The sequence below is a fragment of the Schistocerca nitens genome, chromosome 6 (genome assembly GCF_023898315.1).
Source record: "Schistocerca nitens isolate TAMUIC-IGC-003100 chromosome 6, iqSchNite1.1, whole genome shotgun sequence".
Taxonomy (NCBI): Eukaryota; Metazoa; Arthropoda; class Insecta; order Orthoptera; family Acrididae; genus Schistocerca; species Schistocerca nitens.
This window is the reverse complement of record NC_064619.1, coordinates 153277639-153301231: the sequence shown is the minus strand read 5'-3', so window position 1 is coordinate 153301231 and position 23593 is coordinate 153277639. Positions and strand designations below refer to the sequence as shown.

Sequence of the window (23593 nt, the reverse complement as noted above, 5' to 3'; positions counted from 1 at the left end):
GACAGCAGTTGTCTTATCTAATGGGTTAATCTGGAATTTTAAATTATTTAAGGTAATGATGATAGCAAGAGGACAGTTTAAACCTCCAACTGTAGTGATTCTCTGATTGTTCTCTATAAAATTGCAGACCAATTTTATTTGATAGTTAAATTAATTTTAAGGATGGTATTAGAGCTATGTAACAAGAAAATGAAAAACTAAATTTAGGAAAGATTTTTATTTGACATTTAATGTAGGTAATGTGGGGAGGGGGGGTGGGGGGGCGAGGGATTAAATTAAGGAGATGGGACATTAACAGATTGAAAGAACCAGAATTTGTCGAGAATATAATTTAACTGGACAGATAGGTTGTTGAAATTTTCAAAGGGAAAGGAATACAGTAAAAGACAATGGATAGCTTAGAAAGAAAAAATAGTGAATGCAGCAGAGGATCAGATAGGTAAAAAGACAAGGGTTGATAGAAATTCTTGGATAACACAGGAGATATTGCATTTATTTCATGAAAGCATTAAATGAAGCAGGTTAAAGGAATACAAGAATCTTAAAAAAAAAATTGTGACAGGAAGTGCAGAATGGCTATAAGGCATATCTGAAGGACTTGGAAGCATGTTTCATTAAGGGAAAAAGAGAGAGATACCACCTACAGGAAAATTGAAGATATTTCTGAGAAAAGAGAAGAGCTCAGATGGAAAACCAGTGCTAAGCAAAGAAGAGAAAGCTGAAATGTGGAAGGAGTACTAGAGGTGTACAAGGGAGCTGAACTTGCAGGCAATATTATAAAAACAGAAGAGAATGTAGATGAAGGTGAAATGGAAGATACGATGCTGTGAGAAGAATTTGACAGAGCACTGAAAGACCCAGAAGTAAACTATGTCCTGACTAGTAAACTGTAAGAGTCTGAGTGTGCACGCACCAGTTACCTCTGAAAATGGACATTATCCTAAAGCTTAGCATGTTTTCCATTTTTTTCCATGTCTATTAATCACTGAGCAATTCAACTGTGTGAAGTGGTTGCTTTTATTTCTTCCATTAATTACGTTCCAGTATTCTCTTTTCAAATTTCCATGAAACAATTCGCTTCTTAAAACCATCAGCTTAGTCAGTGGGTAACTTACTTTATTAGATTCTCCAGAAGCAATCTCATTCCACCAATAGCAAGCAGCAGGAACGCCCAGTTAACAAATCCGACAAAGTTGTCAAATCCTGATGACCATGAAAATAGTGAATCCCTGGGTCTATGACATCTGAAACAAAGTTATATTAGATTAGATGAGAGTAATTGATAGAATAAGGGTAAAAAGGATACTGTGCAGCTCCAAGGAATGACTGATTTGTTTACCCTCTCATTCGTTATATTTAGTAAGTTGTATGACCACTCAACTAAAATTACAATTTCATACAAAAGGCACTATATTAAATATAAAGTAATTATATCTTCAAATTGCCCAAAATAGACAATTTAAATTTATCAGTAACAGTGCCTTTGTATTTATCAGGAACTTCTCATATGTTATCTAAAGTTCAAAAACTATTTTATGGTAGTTGTTTTTGTAATAACCAAGTCAAAACTTAAAACATTTGCTATGTGTGTGATAGTTTGTTTGCAATCCATATTTAAATGCAGGTACCATATGTCTGAAGTTATCCAGGTGGAAAGAGTGTGGCCACTGTTGTGAAAATGCCTTTTTAAACTATAATTATAAAGCTACATCTACACCTACATAATACTCTGTGAGCAACCACAAGATGATGGTGGTGGAGTGCATCTTTGAACACTACTAGTCATTTGCTTTCCTGTCCCATTCTCAAAGATAGCAAGGGAATAACCACTGTCCATAATCCTCCATACGAGCCCTAATTTCTCTTATCTTTGTAATCATTATATGACATATGTTGGTGGCAGTAAAATCATCCTACAGTCAGCTGCAAACCCTAGTCCTCTGAATTTTCTGAATAATGTGTCACAAAAAGTGTGTGGTCTTCCCTCCAGAGATTCCCATTTGAGTTCACAAAGCATCTCTGTAATATATGTATTATGAGTGACCTTACTAGTAACAAATCTAGCAGCCCACCTCTGAACTGCTTTGATGTCTTTCTTTACTCTGACCCAGAGGGTATCCCAATCACTCTACCAGTACTGAAAAATGGGTCACACTAGCATTCTACACACAGTCTCTTTTACAGCTGAACCAAATTTTCCTAAAAGTCTCCTAACCAATCAAAGTCTACCATTCATCCCCATCATTGTCATCACAGGCTTGTTCCATTCCATATTGCTTTCCAGCATTACATCTAGATATTTAACCAATATGGCTGTGTCAAGCAGCCAACTACTTCCACTGGACATTACTAAATTATTTTTCCGTATCTGCATTAAATTCTATTTTTCTTCATTTAGAGCAAGCTTTCACTCATCACATCAATTAGACGTTTTGTTTAAGTCTTCTCTTATTCCACTACAGTCAGTTATGATACCTTCCCATACACAACAGCATAATCATCCAATAGCTGTGGATTGCTGCCCACCCTGTCCATCAGATCACTTATGTGCACAGATAAGAGCAACCTCATCTCTCTTCCCTGGGGCACTACAACAATACCCTTGTCTCTGATGAATGATTGCTGTTGAGGGTAACATATTGGATTGTAGGATATAATTTCCAACTGATGTTGAGAGTGAGCCGATATGAAACTTCCTACCAGATTAAAACTGTGTTCCAGACCAAGACTAAATCGAGACCTTTGTCTTTCGCAGGCATGCGCTCTACTGACAGTTACCCAAGCACAACTCATGATCGGTTGTCACTGCTTTACATCCACCAGTACATAGTCTGTCTTCCAAACTTCACAGAAGCCCTCCTGAACAACTTTTGAGCCTAGCACTCCAGTAGTACATTTAGCAACACTTGACAGAACTGAATTTACTAAATTTTATATTGCAGACAGACAGACAGACAGAAACATGCACCCTACAAAAGCCCAATGAAAGCACCAGAATCAACTGTCATCTTTTGAACCCCACTGCATATGACAGACAAAATGGACACACTGATTTTCCATTACTGCAAGAACTTTTTGCCTGCCCACAATGTATTTAAATTTCAATTGAAAATTTCACCACGGACAACATGTGGCGTTCTGTGGACAATAATGGTGACTGTAATATCGCATGGTAGATCACCATAACATTGCTCTATTTGCGATATAGTCAAAACATACATGCATTAATAATTTATTCATTTGCGAGTTCAGTGTTACATGTCTATTATCCAGTAACAGAAAGCTAAAGTAACAAACCAAGCCTTAGGGACCTTATATTGTTTTAGAAAATGAGCTAACTAATCTCTACTGCATCTATATCAATTCTCAGCAAATCACCATGAGGTGTGTGGCGAAGGATACATCCCATTGTATCAGTTATTAGTGTTTCTTCCCATTCCATTCATGTGTGGACCACAGGAAGACTGATGTGTGACCATTCACGCTGCCTTTGTCTGCAGACGTTCAATTATCCCCTGTTAGACCAATATGTATGGATACCTCACACTTGAACAATATTTCAGAACTGGTTGCGCAACTGATATTTAAGCAAACTGGTTTGTAGACACATTGCACTTTCCCAGTATTCTACCAATAAATGGACATCTACCACCTGCTTTACCCACAACTGAGCCTATGTAATCATTCTGCCTCATTTCCATAGAAAGAGGTACACACCCTGGTATTCATACAAGTTGGCCAATTTAAACAGTGAATCTTTGATATTACAGTCACAGGACACTACATTTTATTTTATTTTATTTTATTTTATTTTATTTTTTTTTTTCATTTGAGAAAATGCACAGTTTTACATTTCTGAATATTTCAAGCAAGTTGCCAATCTTTGCACCACTTCAAAATCTTACCCAGCTCTGACTATGTTTATGCAGCTTCTTTCGTACAGTACTTCATCACAGATCAGGTAACTGATCTGTCTTCAAACCATCTGAGATTACTATTAATATTTTCTGCAAGATCATTTATATACAACATGAACAGCTAGGGGCCCAGAATTCTTCCATAGGGCACACCTGAAGTTACTTTCACATCTGATGACTTTCCATCCACAATAACATGCTGTGTCATCCCTACTGAAAAGTCCCCAATCCAGTTACAAATTTCATTTTATAGACCATATGATCATGCTTTTCACAACAAATGTAGGTGTGGCACTTTGTCAAATGCTTTTCAGAAATCAAGGAATACTGCATCTACCTGACTGCCTTGATCCAAAGTTTTCAGTATGTCACATGAGAAATGTGCGAGTCGGGTTTCACATGATCCATGTTTTTGCAATCCATTCTGGTTGGCATTGAGGAGATCAATCTGTTCATGATACCTCATTATGTTTGAGTTCAGAATATATTCTAAGATTCTACAACACATCAGTGTCAAGGATACTGGATAGTAGTTTCATGGATCACTTCTAATACACTTCTTGTAGATGGGTGTGACCTGTGCTTTTTTTCCAAGAAATGGAAATGGGTTTTTGTTCAAGGGATCTACAATACATTGTAGTTAGAAGAAGGCTTACTCAACCACAAATCTGGTACAAAATCTGCTGAGGAGTCCATTAGGACCTAGAGCTTTGTTCAGTTTTAACAATTTCAGCTGTTTCTCAACACCTCTGGCAATAATACTTATTTTGTTCATCTTTTCAGTGATGTGAGGATTAAATGGGGCCTGTTCTCCAGGGTTTTTCTTTGTAAAGGAACATTTGAAAATGGAGTTAAGCATTTCATCTCGTTTTGCATCTCAAGGTCACGAGCTTCGCGTGTATATAAGTAGTTACAGTCAAAGCCGACGTCAGTCGGCGAGCAGCTGCGCGTGCAACTGCATGTTCTGCGATGCCTCGCTACAGCAGAAGATATCGACGTGCTCGTCAAACTGTGTACAAGGCCATAGAAGATCTGGAAGTAAGAGTTGGTAACAAAGGATCACAAGTTATTTTGCAAGGTCCATCAGTGTTTTGTGGATGTACTATTAATTTTACACTTACGCAATTAGACGCAGCTCAAGCTGGTAATGGTTGGATTACAGTTGCTGTTGTTCGTTTTGATGGTAATAAAGTGAAGAATGTTACTGGTTTGGAAGCATTCAATGCAAGAGATGTAATATCTTATCGTACTTTCCATGTTGGAGAAGTGTATAATAGAGATTTGGGATTGTCATACTTTGTATCTAACCAGTCATTTTATTTAAGAACAAGAAATCATCGTAAAATAAGTGAACAAGAGAGTGTTTGTATATGGATGAAAGGTGCAGGAAGATGTGCTAAAGTCCAAGTGACTGGAGATGTTACACATTATTATAGAAATTGAAATTTAAATAAATAATATTTTTGTAATTACTAATCTTTTTTATTTCAAAACCATATTTCACATTTATTCTGATCTGTTGATACATTGAACATGGAGGTACGCTCCACTAAACGGGGGCCATAGAGTTGGAACAATGTGATGCAATATACTCCGAGTGGTGACGCATAGCGAGGCATCTGGCGCTTGGCGCTGTGCCCAAGCGGATTCGCAATTTCAGTTTCTGTCTCATTTGCTACAAACTTGACACTAACATAAGTCTCTTTATCACATGACATATGTGAACTGTCATGAGGTCCTGTAGTGGGCAGGTGTTGTGGCAACAGTAATACACCTTCTCACCTGTATCTGCATCCATACTCTGCAAATTACTGAAATCCATGGCAGAGGGTACTTCCTACGGTATCATTAACCTCCCTCCTGTTCCATTCGCATATGGAGTGTGGAAGGAATGACTACTATAACATCTTTATGCAGCCATAATTCAACTAATTATGTCTTTGCAGCCTGATTGGGTGTGACCTAGTAGTACTCATTGTATGTTTAAAACCTGGTAGATGGATAAAAATGAGGCGATTTTCAGAAGAATGAGCACTGAAAAAGAATATGTGATAAAACTGAAAAGAAGCATGGACAGGACAATAAACCATGTTTTAAGACATCAGGGGATAACTTCTATGGTACTAGAGGCAGTTACAGGCTAAAAACTGTAAGTGAAGACAGATATGGGAAAAAAATTTAACTGAGAAATTTGTGTATAAATTATACCACAATAAGAAGAGTTTGGCACAGGAGAGGAAATCATTTGGAGCTGCATCAAACTGATCAGGATAATGACAATTTTTTTTTAAGTTCTTGCCACTTCAACCACATTGTTTGATCTTTCACCAAAAGATGCTAACACTGACACTCACAAAGATTGTGCCACATCGATGAAGTCAGCTAGAAACCCAACAGCCTTAAATTAAACAGCTTTCAAGATATCACAAGCAGTTACCCAAAGCAATGTCTGTGTTAAGACATTGGAGACTGACACATCAAAGGGAAGGAGTGTGTCACTGTATATGGATTCAACCAAGTTGTGAAGGAACAGACAAAATTTTTGTTCTGTGGCACGGTGTAAGTAGACCACCACAGTATAGAAGTGCTTCAGAAAGAGACATCATCTCTGCACACTGATAAGAGCTTTCTATGTATAAAACTTCTTGAAACCAATTCTGTAGGCAATACTGAGTTATATACTGGTGACAAAACAGTGAAGGAAGATTATCCATGCCTTCTGTGTATGGTGAAGTCTAAACAGAAATATTTAGTAGAAAGAACAATCAAACTTCATGGACATCTGGATTGATATCAGTACTTTCATCACTAGTCAGAATGTTTCTGCAAGCAAGTTTCTTAATATGGTCCATTGTTCACAGAACTTATGTCTCATGGCAGATTGCAATAGAAGAAATGGGCTTCATCAATGAATTATAGGAATTTAAGTAGGGTCATACTGAGTGAGAAATTATACTATACACTGTTGTGATCAATTTGACACTCGCTGACTTTGACATATGTCAATCTTTACTCACTAATGTTTTGTGGGCATGGGCAGATGAGGCTCTACAGTACCATCAAATTAGCTCGCTTTGGTCCATGGTCCACCAGTAAAAATTCCAGAAAAAAAAAAAAAAAACTGGTTGGTTGATGATTTAGGGACCAGACAGTGAAGTCAGTCTTTCAGTCAAGTGGATGGAGTTAGTAATGTCCACCAGAAATTTAATTTAATTATGAAAGTATCTAGGAGCAGTAAACTTTAGGCACTGAAAGCAATATTGATGCCAAAGCTGAGAAGGAATTCACGAAGAAGTAGAAGTACATGGATCAAGCCAATTCATGGGTCAAAGCGGACAAATAGTCTTCCAGGGCACATCAGTGGTGAGAGAAAACCTCACCCATACCTGAATCCTTCCAATTCAATTACGAATGTTGTTTTCTTTTAGGGCACAAAAAGTGACTGTGGTCATACACTCATCAGAACCACAGAACATGAAGCAAAAAATGAGTTAAAAGTGACTATACATTAAGCCCAATTGATGGAATGAAAGATCACTATAAATGGTGACTTTGAGAAAGGTCCATAAAATAAACCATAGGGACAATGGAGGTCCTGAACTAAAACTTAAATGCCCTTCACCAAATTGCTACAATGGATATTTGACAGCCCCCATGTCATTCACCTAAACTGCCGATAACTCAGATGGCAAACATAAATGAGAACATAAGTGGTTAAGAAAGGGCATTCTATCAAGAAATGACAAACCACCAAAGGTTGAAGTCAATGAGAAAGTGTTGGGGGAGCACCACTTAACAAATGGCGACAGCTAGAAAGACAGTGCCCAAGACACAACCTAGATAAAATGATCTCATGGCGAGGGGGCTGAGTGGAGGTTTAATTCCCAAGAGCTTCCTGGCAGATTAACACTGTGTGCCAGACAGACTCCAACTCGGGACCTTTGCCTTTGGTGAGCAAGTGCTCTACCATCTGACCTACCCAAGCACAACTCACAACCTGCTCTCACAGCTTCAATTCTGCCAATACCTCATCTCCTACCTTCCGAACTTCACAGAAGCTCTTCTGCAAACATTGCAGCACTCCTGGAAGAAAGAAAGCTGTGAGGATGGGTTGAGAGTCTTGCTTGGGTAGCTCAGATGGTAGAGCAGTTGCCCACAAAAGGCAAAGGTCCCAAGTGTGTCTCAATCTGGCACACAGTTTTAATCTGCTAGGAAGTTTCACTGCTTTCAGCAGTTATGAACCAATGGGGAGGGGTTTGTGGAGAGTGGAAGGTGTATGTGGTGACAGCACATTCTGAAGTTCATTTCTAAAAGATTTTGCTTGAAGTCATCCAAACCCACTGTGCCCAGCATCCCTCCCTCAGTCTTTCATCCAAAGTCTATTTACACTCTTGTTATAAGGCCTACTAAAATAACTGAAGCCAGCAATTCCAAACACAAATCTTAAAACACCCACATATCAAATGACTGAAAATGCAAAATTAAAAAAGAAAAAACAAGCAATGTCAGAATTCAGTCTTCTGTAGTGATGCATTTTATTTTATTTTGAAACAATGTACAACTACTAGTTTTCAAATTCTGCACTGACTTTGTGTAGCTGTGTGTGTTCAGCTGCCAAGCTAGCAGTCCCTAGATTCAGGAGGCAAGGTGGTTTGACTCCATCCACTGGCAACCTCAAAAATTATTTTCTGTGGTTTTTCCATTTTCAATTTAGGCAAATACTGGGGTTGGTCCCTTACCATAGGCCACCTTTCTTTCCTGGCACATTCCAGTTCCCTTAAAGATACAGCCTCTCTAATTAAATGAAAATAGTTGCATTTAAGGCAAGCCAAGCATCTCTTCACAGATCTTGGCACTAAAAGCCATTGTTGTTGTGGTCTTCAGTCCTGACACCAGTTTCATGCAGCTCTCAATGCTAATCGATCCTGTGCAAGCTCCATCCCCCAGTACCTACTGCAACCTACATCCTTCTGAATCTGCTTAGTGTATTCATCTCTTGGTCTCCCTCTACGATTTTTACCCTCCACACTGCCCTCCAATGCTAAATTTGTGATCCCTTGATGCCTCAAAACATGTCCTACCAACCGATCCCTTCTTCTAGTCAAGTTGTGCCACAAACTTCTCTTCTCCCCAATCCTATTCAATACCACCTCATTAGTTACGTGATCTACCCACCTAATCTTCAACATTCTTCTGTAGCACCACATTTCGAAAGCTTCTATTCTCTTCTTGTCCAAACTATTTATTGTCCATGTTTCACTTCCATACATGGCTACACTCCATACAAATACTTTCAGAAACGACTTCCTGACAAATCAAAACTCGATGTTAACAAATTTCTCTTCTTCAGAAACGGTTTCCTTGCCATTGCCAGTCTACATTTTATATCCTCTCTACTTCGACCATCATCAGTTATTTTCTTCCCCAAATAGCAAAATTCCTTTACTACTTTAAATGTCTCATTTCCTAATCTAATCCCCTGAGCATCGCCCAACTTAATTCGACTACATTCCATTATCCTAGTTTTGCTTTTGTTGATGTTCATGTTATATCCTTCTTTCAAGACATTGTCCATTCCGTTCAACTGCTCTTCCAAATCCTTTGCTGTTTCTGACAGAATTACGTCATCAGCGAACCTCAAAATTTTTATTTCTTCTCCATGGATTTTAATACCTACTCCAATTTTTTCTTTTGTTTCCTTTACTGCTTGCTCCATTTACAGATTGAATAACATTGGGGAGAGGCTACAATCCTGTCTCACTCCTTTTCCAACCACTGCTTCCCTTTCATGCCCCTCGACTCTTATAACTGCCATCTGGTTTCTGTACAAATTGTAAATAGCCTTTCGCTCCCTGTATTTTACCCCTGCCACCTTTAGAATTTGATTGATTGGTTGGTTGGTTTGGGGGATTAAAGGGACCAGACTGCGACGGTCATCGGTCCCTTTTTCCAAAAAAAAAAAAAAAAAAAAAAGCCCAAAGAGAACAAAAGCGAACAACAGGGAAGACGTCAGATGACACGGGACAAGAAAGACTCCGACAGAGATCAGACAAAACGAAATAAAATCACACAGATTGTGACGGTGGTAGGCCGACCACAGGAACAAAAAAAAGGAAAAGCCAACCACCGAGAACACATTAAAAACGCAGTTGAAAACCGTAGGCGAAGGCCAGAATCAACACAAAACAATAAAATAAAACAAAACAAACACTCATATTAAATGATTAAAAAACCCCTGCCCGAATAAAACGTAAAACTAAGTCAGCCATAGCCGAGTCATCTGTTAAAAGGGCAGGGAGCGTGTCAGGCAGTGTGAACAACTGCCTGAGCACAGCTAAAAGTGGACAGTCCAATAAAATGTGGACCGCTGTCAAAACGGAGCCGCAGCAACATAAAGGTGGGTCCTCATGTCACAATAGGTGGCCGTGCGTCATCCATGTGTGCCCAATGCGCAGCCGGCAGAGGACAACAGACTCCTTGCGAGAGACCCGCAAGGAGGAGCGCCACACACCGGTAGCCCCCTTGATGGCCCGAAGTTTGTTGCGTGAAGGCAGTGTGCGCCATTCAGTGTCCCAAAGGTCCAGAATTTTGCGGCGTAGGAATGCTCGCAAATCTGTCTCCGGGAGGCCAATGTCCAGAAATGGTGTACTAGTTGCCTCTTTCGCCAGCTGGTCAACATCCTCATTGCCGGGGATCCCAACATCGCCTGGGGTCCACACAAAGACTGCAGAGCGGCCGCAACGGGCAAGAGTATGCAGGGACTCATGGATAGCCACCACCAGACGGGAACGAGGAAAACACTGGTTGAGAGCTCGTAAACTGCTCAGGGAATCGCTACAGATAACGAAGGACTCACCTGAGCAGAAGCGTATATACTCTAGGGCTCGAAAGATGACGACCAGCTCAGCAGTGTAAACGCTGCAGCCAGCCGGCAAGGAACATTGTTTGGAATGGTCCCCTAGAGTTAGCGCATACCCGACACGACCAGCAACCATCGAACCGTCAGTGTAAACAATGCCAGAGCCCTGACACGTGGCCAGGATGGAATAAAAGCGGCGGCGGAAGGCCTCTGGAGGGACTGAGTCCTTCGAGCCCTGTGCCAAGTCGAGCCGAAGGCAAGGGCGAGGAACACACCATGGGGGAGTACGCAAAGTGCCCGGAAAGGAGGTGGAACAGTGAAAACCCTAAGCCCGGAGAGAAGCTCTTTTTACGCGGACCGCGATCGTACAACCAGACCGAGGCCGACGTTCCGGCAGATGGACGACTGATTGCGGGAACAGGAGACGATAGTTTGGATGCCCGGGCAAGCTAAAAACATGGGCAGCATAAGCGGCCAGCAAACGTTGGCGCCGTAACCGCAGGGGAGGGACACCTGCCTCCACTAGTACGCTGTCCACATGGCTGGTGCAGAAGGCACCAGTGGCAAGTCGTATCCCGCTCTGTAGTATTGGGTCCAGTAACCGCAACACAGATGGGGAAGCGGAGCCATAAGCCAGGCTCCCATATTCCAGACGGGACTGGATTAACGCCTGGTAGAGCCGTAACAAGGTAGATCGGTCGGCGCCCCAGCTGGTGTGGCTCTAGTATCGCAGAGCATTGAGATGCCGCCAACACGCCTGTTTAAGCTGCCGAATATGAGGCAGCCAAGTCAACTGGGCATCAGAAAGTACACCCAAAAACCTGTGGGTCTCCACCACAGCAAGAAGTTCGCCATCAAGATAAAGCCGCGGCGCAGGATGGACCGTTCGGCGCCGGCAGAAATGCATAACGCGGGTCTTGGCAGCCGAAAACTGAAAACCACGCGCTACAGCCCAAGACTGCGCCTTGAGGATAGCGCCCTGTAGCTGCACGCGGAAGGTACGATACGACAGAAAATTGCGGATAAAGATCGGCAGAGGGCCCCGAAGACCCCATCCATGAAGCGTAGAAAGGATGTGATGGCGCCATGTCTTATCGTACGCCTTCTGCATGTCGAAAAAGGCGACCAGGTGCTGACGGCGGGCAAAGGCAGTACGGATGGCCGACTCCAGGCTCACCAGATTGTCGGCGGCGGAGCGGCCTTTACGGAACCCACCCTGAGATGGAGCCAGAAGGCCCCGTGACTCCAGTACCCAGGTCAACCGCCGGCTCGCCATCCGTTCAAGCAACTTGCAAATAACGTTGGTGAGGCTAATGGGACGGTAGCTGTCCACCTCCAAAGGGTTCTTCCCAGGTTTCAGAATGGGGATAACAATACTTTCCCACCATTGCAACGGAAACTCACCCTCGACCCAAATGCGGTTGTAAAGGTCGAGGAGCAGTCGCTGGCAGTCCACTGAAAGGTGTTTCAGCAGCTGACAGTGGATGCCATCTGGCCCAGGAGCGGTATCAGGGCAAGTGGCTAGGGCACTGCGAAACTCCCACTCACTGAATGGAGCATTGTAAGATTCTGGATGGTGGGTGCGAAACGAAAGGCTCTGACGTTCCATCCGCTCTTTAATGGAGCGGAAGGCCAGGGGGTAATTCGCAGAAGCGGAACTCATAGCAAAATGATCTGCCAAGCAATTTGCAGTGACGCCGGAGTCAGTACAAACTGCTCCATTCAGTGAGAGCGCAGGGACACTGACAGGGGTCTGATAGCCGTAGACGCGACGAATCTTGGCCCAGACCTGCGATGGAGTGACATGGAGGCCAATGGTGGACACATACCGCTCCCAGCACTCCTGCTTGCTTTGGCGGATAAGGCGGCGGGCCCGCGCACGCAGCCGTTTGAAGGTGATGTGTTCAACGCAGGGATGTCGCTTGTGACGCTGGAGCGCCCGCCGGCGATCTTTAATCGCTGCAGCGATCTCAGGCGACCACCAAGGCACAGTCCGCCGCCGAGGGGACCCAGAGGAACGGGGAATGGCAGATTCGGCGGCAGTAACGATGCCGGTGGTGACCGATTGAACCACCACATCAATGTCATCATTAGAGAGAGGCTAAATAGCGGCAGTGGAGGAGAACAAGTCCCAGTCAGCCTTATTCATAGCCCATCTGCTAGGGCGCCCAGAAGAGTGACGCTGTGGTAGTGACAGAAAGATCGGAAAGTGGTCACTACCACACAGGTCGTCATGCACTCGCCATTGGACAGACGGTAAGAGGCTAGGGCTACAGATGGAAATGTCAATGGCGGAGTACGTGCCATGAGCCACGCTAAAGTGTGTGGAGGAACCATCATTTAAAAGCGAAAGATCGAGCTGTGCTAATAAATGCTCAATGGTGGCACCTCGACCTGTCGCGGGTCATCCGCCCTGATGCCACCTACTCCGACCAAGGGCCCTCCCCACGGGCGCCACCCAGTCGCAGCAATAGCCACCTCGCTGGATGGCCATTGCCGGGAGTCCTGATGCCCCCGGGAGATGGGCATCTACTCCTTGGCATACCTGGGGAGTTAACGGCGCAGGCATCAGTAGAGCAATCTCTGTGTTGTCAGGGGACACAACTAACAGGGTACATGGCGGCCCCACCACAACGGACTGGCTACCGTGCTGGATCTTAGGTGCAAAACTGCCCAAAGTCGTCGTCGCAGATAAAAGCAACATTGCAGAGTGCAGCGTGGTAATCGCACCCATGGACGTATCCTCGCCCAAGAGATGGAAAACGAGCGGGACACCATTGCAACGACGAAAAAGCCGGGTAAAGGTCTCAATGCACGACGGATACAGTGCACCATGTAAGGTGCCCTTCCCCAATTGGCTCGTTCTTCGGAATAATTTAGAAAGATGGAGGTTAAACCTGAGAGGGGACCATCACATAAGGCCGAAACATTTGAGACTCCTTTTAGTCGCCTCATACGACAGGCAGGAATACCGCGGGCCTATTCTAACCCCCGAACCCGCACGGGGCTTAGAATTTGAAAGAGAGTATTCCAGTTAACATTGTCAAAAGCTTTCTCTAAGTCTACAAATGCTAGAAACGTAGGTTTGTCTTTCCTTAATCTTTCTTCTAAGATAAGTCGTAAGGTCAGTATTGCCTCATGTGTTCCAATATTTCTACGGAATTCAAATTGATGTTCCCCGAGTTCGGCTTCTACCAGTTTTTCTATTCGTCTGTAAATAATTCGCGTTAGTATTTTGCAGCTGTGACTTAGTAAACTGATAGTTTGGTAATTTTCACATCTGTCAACACCTGCTTTATTTGGGATTGGAATTATTATATTCTTCTTGAAGTCTGAGGGTATTTCGCCTGTCTCATACATCTTGCTCACCAGATGGTAGAGTTTTGTCAGGACTGGCTCTCCCAAGGCTGTCAGTAGTTCTAATGGAATGTTGTCTACTCCCGGGGCCTTGTTTAGACTCAGGTCTTTCAGTGCTCTGTCAAACTCTTCACGCAGTATCGTATCTCCCATTTCATCTTCATCTACATCCTCTTCCATTTCCATAATATTGTCCTCAAATACATCGCCCTTGTATAGACCCTCTATATACTCCTTCCACCTTTCTCCTTTCCCTCTTTGCTTAGAACTGGGTTTCCATCTGAGCTCTCTATGTTCATACAAGTGGCTCTCTTTTCTCCACAGGTCTTTTTAATTTTCCTGTTGGCTGTATCTATCTTACCCCTAGTGAGATAAGCCTCTACATCCTTACATTTGTCCTCTATCCATCCCTGCTTAGCCATTTTGCACTTCCTGTTGATCTCATTTTTGGGACGTTTGTATTCCTTTTTGCCTGCTTCATTCATTGCATTTTTTATATTTTCTCCTTTCATCAATTAAATTCAATATTTCTTCTGTTACCCAAGGATTTCTACTAGCCGTCGTCTTTTTACCTACTTTATCCTCTGCTGCCTTCACTACTTCATCCCTCAGAGCTACCCATTCTTCTTCTACTGTATCTTTCCCCCATTCCTGTCAATTGTTCCCTTATGCTCTCCCTGAAACTCTGTACAACCTCTGGTTTAGTCACTTTATCCAGGTCCCATCTCCTTAAATTCCCAACTTTTTGCAATTTCTTCAGTTTTAATCTACAGTTCATAACCAATAGATTGTGGTCAGAGTCCACATCTGCCCCTGGAAATGTCTTACAATTTAAAACCTGGTTCCTAAATCAACTAAAAGCCATATGATAAATAAATAATAACCTAAATTCTCATTTAGGCTCATGTACGAGGGACGTTCAGAAAGTAACCTCCGGTTGATTTAAAAAAAAATACACCAAGTTAAATAAAAATATTTTAATATATACATCTTACAACTACATCTTTGCACTATTTTTCTACATAGTCTCCATAGCGATTGAGGCACTTATCGTATCTCTTCACAAGCTTTGAAATTCCTTCTGCATAAAAATCACCCGCTTGTGCCTGGAGCCAGCCTGTGACCGCATCTTTGAGCTCTTCGTCGTCATCAAACCGCTGTGACCCGAGCCATTTCTTCAAATGCATGAAGAGGTGATAATCACTTGGCGCCAGGTCTGGGCTGTAAGGTGGATGGTTGATAACGTCCCACTTGAAGGACTCAAGAAGGGCCGTTGTTCTGCGAGCAGAGTGAGGACGGGCGTTATCGTGCAAAAAAACCATACCGGAAGTCAGCATACCACGGCGTTTGTTCTGTATAGCCCGTGGTAACTTTTTTATTGTTTCACAGTACACGTCTTGATTAATGGTCGTACCACGTTCCATGAATTCAACCAACAACACCCCTTTGGCATCCCAAAACACCGTTGCCATCAGTTTTCTGGCAGAAAAATCTTGCGAGGCTTTTCTTGGTTTGGTAGGCGAATTTGAATGTGCCCACATCTTTGATTGTTCTTTTGTCTCAGGGTTCACGTACTTAATCCAGGTTTCGTCACCGGTCACGATTCTGTTTAACAATGGTTCTCCTTCGTCCTCATAACGTGACAGAAAGTCTAATGCAGAGGCCATTCTTTGAGTTTTGTGGTGGTCGGTAAGAATTTTGGGCACCCATCGTGCACAGAACTTACGGTAACCCAATCTTGCTGTCACTATCTCGTACAAGAGAGTCTTAGAAATCTGTGGAAAACCAGTAGACAACTCCGACATTGAGAAACGTCGATTTTCACGAACTTTTGCATCAACTGTCTGAACGAGTTCGTCAGTCATCAATGATGGTCTACCACTCCTCTCTTCATCATGAACGTTTTCTCGTCCACTTTTAAATAAACGTACCCATTCACGGACAACTCCTTCACTCATAACTCTTGGTCCATACACTGCACAAAGCTCACGATGAATAGCTGCTGCAGAATATCCTTTGGCTGTAAAAAACCTTATGACAGCACGCACTTCACATTTGGCGGGGTTTTCTATTGCAGCACACATTTCAAACTGCCACAAAAACTAAACTAGCGCAGGTACGACGTTCACTCGACCACGGCTTGATGCCGACTGACCTGTTGAGTGCGTGAACGCACAGATGGCGTCGCTACTCCCCCCACAACCCGCACTGTGACCAATCGGAGGTTACTTTCTGAACCGCCCTCGTATTTCTCTGCCAGGACATTCCTTAATCCGTAAAATGAGCTTGACATTGCACAAAGTGATACATGCATACTTAAATGTCAAAATCTCTGAAGTGTGAGGAGGAATAATTCCAAATCATTTGTACTTTTGCCACCAAAAATTATTGTAGCTTCTCAGCTGAACAGTGCTCTCTTTATTCCAAAACCATTGTCAGTAATAAACCCAGTGTCACAAAATATGCTCATACATTCTCCATCGCTTCCTCAGCTCAAATCCAGACTGAAAGAAGAAGAGTGTAAAATGACCTTGGAGGGTGAAGGGAGAGTGGAGCATAACAGCTTTTTAGTGGTTTGCTGAAATACAATACTCCTAAGTAATGAGACTACTCCACTAGAGTTTTCATGAAGATCATTTTTGGATAAAATGATTTATTGTCCTCTACGGAAATTCAGAATTAATGAAAAAGTTGAGTCTTTTTAAGATCCTCAAACAAATTGGATCCTCCCCCTCCACCCTCCCCTTGATAAAATCCTGGTCATGTCCTTAGTAGGGGTGATTTAAAGACTGGTATTTTTTCCTTGTATAAATCAAAGCACAGCTTCTAGCAAAAATGTTTCTCAGTACATTAAACTACGTTACATTTTCTACAAAAAAGGTCATTCATTTTGGCTTTAACAGTTTCCACGTTCACAGGTCAGTAAAAATTAACATTACCCTTAAATGAAGTGGGTTAAAATAAATATTCAATGCATGTGTCACATATAAGTTCAGTAGAACTGTATTACTGGGTAAACTGTGTTCCAGGGGTGCAACAGAGTGGAGGGGAGGAGGCATGTGTGGGGTAGAAGGGTGAGGGCAGTTAGGTCACCGAACTGTTTTCATGCACCTCCCTCTTTCATAGCTCTTCAGAATAAAGATTAACCAGAAAATTAGTCTACCTACTCAGCTATGTCACAAGAAGCAACTACAGGCTGTTTCATGATCTTCTATCAACCATCCACATTGTGTCTTAATCACTGGTGACATGATGTGCAGAAATGCCCAACGGTGTTTATTTGCCACAGAATGCATTAACACTACATAGAATGCAAAGATGAGTTACTAATAATACCAATGCAAGTACTGCACACCATTCTACATTGCCAGAAGGGGAGTTTGTTCTTTGTCATCCTTTATGACAGTTCTAGTGTCTTCCGGAAAACAGCATTTCTGTCCAATTTCCTTATGAGAATAGAACAAGCAACTTCACTGAGCACATCTTTATATGTAGTAGTGCTATTTTCACCCTAATCAAGAAGTGTAATTTGTAAGTTCTGCTGTTGCTTTAAAGCACAAAACAACTAAGGCCATAAGCAGCCATGTCATCTTAAAACAATTATTATCAAAGGAATTTGAAGTCAATAATACGCAGAGCCTAATCAGCTGTAGTACAGGGACAGCTAAAAACTTGTGGATGTTATGGGTCTTAGATCAGTAATAACACACTTTAGCTATCGAATGAACATTTATTTAAGCACAGAACAGGGAGAATACAACACGGCTGTACAAACTTAGTGCCTTCAGTACACATAGATAAAGTGAATCAAAGATCCTCGGTCCAACGATATGGCACTTTATGCCAGTGGTGCCACAAACTAAACTAACACTTCCCCTTTGAGGAGGTTGCTCAAACAGTTGAAAATTCAGTTTCCTTGACCATATTACGACAAATAAAAAGCAGATCATCCTCAGCTCACCCTGTTACATGCTAAAGTATCTTAATTCTGATGGAAAACATACTTTAAGTAGTAAATGGTTATAAAATCAGCATTGTGTCAGAAAATGGTGCACTGCAGTAAGCACAGTGGTGCTGGTTCTCCACTTAAGTGGTGGTGACAAACAACGATGCCCAATATTCAGCTAGCTAAAAATTTCTCCTCACGATGAGAGGGGGAGGTGTTTAATTGCCCAGAGTTTGCCCCCATATAGAAAAGACTAGTGGTCATGCCAGAGTGAGAATGTTCCTACAAGCAGCAACACAGGCATCTGTAGAGACAGAATAACTAAAATGCCTAGGTAGTGTGGTTGTAGCCTTGGCAACAGTAGCAGAAAATTCATTTCCCAACACTCCAACGTCACATGGGACCCACATAAACATCATGTTTGATCCATCATCAGTGAGTGAGTTGATACATTCTTGGATACATTATACTAAGGGGTGGTATGTGAATAGCGTATAGAAGCTCTGGAGCGCAGTAAGTAAATCTGAACTTAATACACAACAGAAGTGTGTCATCAGATGTACTGGGTGGCCTGATAGAGGGTGGAGAGCCCTGCAAAAAAAAAAAAAAAAAAAAAAAAAAAAAAAAAAAAAAAAAAAAAAAAAAAAAAAAGAAAAAATCTGGCACTTTACTAGAAGCCAGTATCTAAAATGTATGTTGCCAATGAAAAAGGTGCATCTGGCATCACAGTTGGTTTTACAGCCATCAGTGTAGAAGGTGCTATCTCCAAGCTGCTTGCAAAGTTCAAGGAACTTACAGCGATAGGTTGAGTCTAGAGTAGTGTCCTTGGGAAGCAAACTAAGACCAAGATGAATGTGGACATCTGCATGAAGCCAAGGCATTTCAAGGCTCTCACCCCTCGATGATATGGCAGGTAACTTAAGGTTATGCTTCTGAAGCAGTATACAAAAGCAGACTCTGGAAGACAACGAAAAAGTTGCACTTACCCCATAATGGTTATCAAGGGAGTTATCAAAAAAGGACACATAAGATGGATGGTTGGGCATAGAGGACAGATGACATGTGTATCTGCTGAGGAGATGATGATGCTGGTATTACAGTGGAACTTCGGAAGCATCTGCATGAACACTTCACTGGGCTAGTCTAGAACGCTCCTGTGGCCAAATGTATGCCTTGATGGTGGATTGTGTTCAGATGGCACATAAAATAGATGATTGTGCAGCTGAGTATAGGAGAAACACACAGTCCATTTTTATTAGATAAGGGATCAGTATAACCAGAGGATGATTTTCTGATCTGCTCCCCATGAAGTATCATTTAAAACACATTTGATATTTAGAGTTCAGGTACAGCATGCTGCCAGATAAGGTATGTGGGAGAACCAACAGTTTCCTATTGTGTGTGAGCCCCAAGAATTTCGTGGTTTTGACAAATAGAAGAGCAACAGGACCGAGATGTAAGGACAGTGGAAGAAACTCCTTATGCCACAAGTAGTTCAGCCAGACAGTTTTTACAACTGAAAAGTTAAAACCTTTGTCAATTCTCCATGAATAAAGATGGTCGAGACATCACTGAAGTCATCACTCAACTAAATACGTCGATTGACAGCTGCAGCAGATCACAAAGTCATCCACAAAAAGAGAGCCCGAGATGCCTGTCAGGGAACAGTCCGTGACAGGGGTAATTGCTATGGGAAACACGGCTACACTCAACAAAGCCCTGAGGCACTCCATTCGCCTGAATAAAAGTATTCAACAAAGCTGAACACTTTGAAAACCTGTGTTTTTAAAAGCTCCTGAATGTCCTTCCTCCAGCAGATACCTTAAGCCTAAAAAAAAAAAAAAAAAAAAAAAAAAAAAAAAAAAAAACTGCAGTTTAGTATTTGCACAGAAAATTGTTCATTATATGGGTTGACAGGGTGACTAGATGATCAACAGCAGAGTGGTGCTTATGAAATCCACATTGTGGATTTGTTAGCAAATTTTGAGACAAGTTACCATACCAGTTGCCCATTGATCATGCAATCCATCACCTTGCAGACACTGTTGGCGAGAGAAACTGGACAGTAGCTGGTTGGAAGATGTTTGTCCTTACCAGTCTTAGGTATGGGGATTACAGTCGTTTCACACTGATAATTTGTAAGTGTGGTGCTGTCATTGACCTATGTAATGTTGGTGTTAAAGGGCTGGATTGATGAATGTGGTACCTTACAACCAAATCATTGACATCATACTGTAAAATCATGTAATTGTGTTGTATTCAATTGGTGAATTAATGATGACCAAAAAGTGATTGCATTTCTTTCACTATTCACTGTGTTACTGGTATACTGCTCGAAAATATTTTTCATTCAGGAATTGAAAGCTAATATGTCTGATGGATTGACACTGATCACATTCAAGTGAAAACCAGTAATCTCATGTAATGTGTTGGTTCACTTAGTTACAATAGCTCTAGTTCTGTAATACCTAGGTGACACACTTCTGGTGTAGGACAGTGCAATTTAAGCCTCTGGCACTTCATATATTAGGAGAGCTGAGGCTGAGGTGAAGCACCTGGTACCCTTCATGCTGTTCAAAGTATTCCAGACAGTGATAGTGATAGTGAAGATAATTAAATCAACATTGTCAGATACATATTGACATGTTACACTTTGGACAAGCTCTTCAGTGTGGTAGACAGACGATAGCTCCAACTCTTTAGCTCTTTTACATAACTACTTACTTAACAACTTCAAGGAATTCTCATTCAGACTTAAAATTACTCCACTCTGTGAATATAATCTCAGTGAAGTAATTCTGTCTACTCATGTAAGAGGATAGTAAATGCTAGGGAGTTATAGTCAGTCTGGACTGAAAAGTGAGCACTGCTCGTCGTGGGGAAAGCCTCTTGCCTCTCTTGGAAGAACAGTGCAGTTACTGTACAGGAGGACTAAGCATCACTTTCTCTTCTATATGCAGTGATTTACACAGATTTGGTCCATAAGCATTTCTAATGTCAGTGTTATTAGTAACTCATCTGTGTTCCATGTAGTGTTAGCATGCCTCATGGAAAATTATCACCTCCAGCCAAGCCTGCACAGTGCATCAAAATCCATAAGGTGTGCTGTGGGGTGAAACACATTGTAGTTGTTTCCTGTTAAGTAGTTTGGTAGATAGAGTGGGGAATCAGCTGCTTGATCTTCAATCTGTAGACCTATGACATAAGTCCACGACCACAATCTGTCAACCTACCTTCCCTCACACTTCTAACCATGGCCCTTCCCCCCTCCTCCTCTCCACCATGTTACACTTTTGGAACATAAGTTAACCATTATATAGATCTACTGCACTTCACTGGTAATCCACGGTGTTTGATCTTGCAGCCTTTCTTGTCTCTTTACTTCGGGAAATGCTACATTAAAATGGTATTTAATTGTTGAAATAAATGCATCATATTTTTCCATTTACACTCTTGGCCTGTAGGGTTCCATTACACTTACAAGATCGGCCGTTTCGTTACGTAAACGGCCATGACATGTCCACGGAAAGTCATCGCTGACGAATTTTTGATTAACTTTCGGGCACTTTTCGTGTAACCAGTAGTTGCATTTGATACAGAGAATACCCGTCATCACACATGTTTCACATTCTCTACACGAAGAACTGTTCATTTTTTGCCTTTTTAACGAGAGAGAAGCATCACTATACTTTTCTATCGGCGCCATCTTATGTCACAGCTCAAAGGCTGTTGGGAAATCAACTGGTTATAAATCTAAAAAAAAAAAAAAAAACTATGTATGCTGTGTTTAAAAACAAGGAGAAGGCTGTAGACATGGATTTAGAGGTTGATGGAACAAGGCTGGAAGAAGTAGAATCTGCTAGATTCTTAGGTAATCTTGTGGATAATTAACTGAAATGGAAAAAACAATGTCTGTAAGAAACTTAACTGTCATATTCTTAATGATGCAGCTATCACAGTATTCAGACAAAAACCTTTTGTGTGCATCATGGACTTTTCGAACCATACTTACAGTATGGAGTGACTGTGTTGGGAAACGGAAACAAGAGACAAAACGAGTGTTCACATTTAAAAAAAAAAAAAAACACAGTTAGGACCATTTTAAGAAGAAAGACCACAAATGTGCAGAAACTGTTTCAAGAAGTTAGGTATCTTAACTTTTTCATCGTTGTGTGTATACACACACAATAATGTACATCATAAAAGGTAGTGATGACTGGATTACAAACGCTAGTGCCCACACTCACAGTACAAGGAAGAATGACGTACGGAGCATACCCCACCGACTGGCAATGCTAGAAAAAGGACCCCAATACTCTGATATCAGACTACTAAGAAGTCTTCCTAAAAACCTGCAAGATAGTGTACTTGACAAGATAGAGTACTTAACAATGACTTTCCAAAGAAACTTAAAGATGTATCTCATTGAAAAAGTTTTACAGTGCTGCAGAATATTAATGCCATTAAATTTTCATATATTGTTATTCATTATCAATTATGTAAAAATGTAAGCTTAAGGGGTAGAAAAATAAGTTATAATGAATATTACTACTTTGACATGTCTTATATTACACGTATATGTACTGTACACAATGTAATCTTACAGGATCAAATAAAATTCAATTCAATTCAACAAGTGAAACACACATTGAGTATTTATTTTTAAATCACTTCATTGAAGATAATATTTCAATTATCTGCAGTTCTTCCAACCCCTACAAAATTGAAACTGTTAGTGCTAGAGGAAAAATGAATAGGCCTTTATATGTAGGAAATTTAATGCAGTTTAATTTTGCACTGGGAAACAATTTCGCAAAAGCAGCGGTTTTTGAGCTATCAAACAACAACATTGGAAGTGACCTTTAAATCATCCCTTATGTCAATGCTAATACTTCACCTGTAAAAAATTTTAGTATGCTGTTCATGGCATTCCCTTTTATCACTGTGCAAAAATTTAACTATGCGAATTTCCCCTACCACCCCCTATCCCCCATCTATCTTCTCTGGTCTTCATTGACTGTTTTAAGAACTCCACTGACAAGCATAAGCTGACTGTATAAGTGGCAGCTGTTAAGGGTAGCCATTTCCAACAGCAAGGGGGTGGCCATGAACACACGACCTAGCTGTAGTCAAACTGAAAGGTATTTTAATTTTCAATCATGTGACGAGAAAGTGTTACGCACTGTCGATAGTAAACAAGGCACTCTATCGTTTTAAATTATGGATATACCGATAGCATAAACATAACAAATAATATAAAGTCAGTGTATAAAAATACACTGATTTGCCCATGTCGCCCAAAAATCGCTTTTATAAACTGAAGTATCTCCCAGAAAGGGATGTTGCATTTCCTTATAAACTTTGCTCAAAATTATATCATTAGTTGGCCAAATGGCAAAATATTTCCCAATCCGGTCACCTGGGCAGTACTCAGTTATGAAAACTGAGTTGCATTATGGAACGATGGGGTTTGTGGAGAAGGGAAGGGGTATATGATGACAGCACATTCAGTAG

The 23593-nt window shown here is 41.5% G+C and overlaps 1 protein-coding gene across 1 annotated transcript in view; it reads right to left on the bottom strand.

Moving 5' to 3' along the window:
* Window positions 1-23593, bottom strand: part of LOC126262361 (diacylglycerol O-acyltransferase 1) — a 135535-nt gene that overhangs the window by 62116 nt on the left and 49826 nt on the right. The window contains exon 2 of the mRNA XM_049958946.1: window positions 1116-1244. Coding sequence (XP_049814903.1) covers window positions 1116-1244 — 129 coding nt within the window. The remainder of the gene's footprint in view (window positions 1-1115; window positions 1245-23593) is intronic.